At 47.0% G+C, this 387-nt stretch overlaps 1 protein-coding gene across 1 annotated transcript in view; it reads left to right on the top strand.

Moving 5' to 3' along the window:
- Positions 1 to 268, top strand: part of M421DRAFT_97109 (HET-domain-containing protein) — a gene marked incomplete at both ends in the record, with an annotated part of 3,983 nt that extends 3,715 nt beyond the window's left edge. Inside the window, one exon of the mRNA XM_033598467.1 lies at positions 151 to 268. Within this exon, the coding sequence (XP_033454380.1) occupies positions 151 to 268 (118 nt within the window). The remainder of the gene's footprint in view (positions 1 to 150) is intronic.
- Positions 269 to 387: the final 119 nt, after the last annotated feature.

Genomic DNA, 387 nt, shown 5'->3' with positions numbered 1-387 from the left:
ACTGTCAAGATCTGGGATGCGAGCAGCGGCGCGTGCCTGCAGACGCTTGAGGGCCATAGCAGCACGTCCAGCTCAGCTAATCTCGTCCCTATCCTTGCTTCGCTATACTCTGATAGTACTGGGACAGATTCCCAACAACCTGTCCTTCAGGGACCTGCAATTAGCTCACATGATACGTGGATTGCTAGTGATGCTCAAAATCTACTGTGGCTCCCTACAGAGTATCGACCAGTGTGCTCAGCTGTATCAGGCAGATGTGTTGGTATAGGTACAGGTTCTGGAAAAGTTTGGATATGTCGTTTCAAGTGAAATTGGTCATCCAATTGCTACTCTTCTTCTTCTTCTTCTTCTTCTTCTTCTTCTTCTTCTTCTTCTTCTTCTTCTTCT

This window comes from Didymella exigua (assembly GCF_010094145.1).
Source record: "Didymella exigua CBS 183.55 unplaced genomic scaffold M421scaffold_1, whole genome shotgun sequence".
NCBI classification, from domain to species: Eukaryota; Fungi; Ascomycota; class Dothideomycetes; order Pleosporales; family Didymellaceae; genus Didymella; species Didymella exigua.
This window is presented reverse-complemented; position numbering and strand designations above follow the sequence as displayed.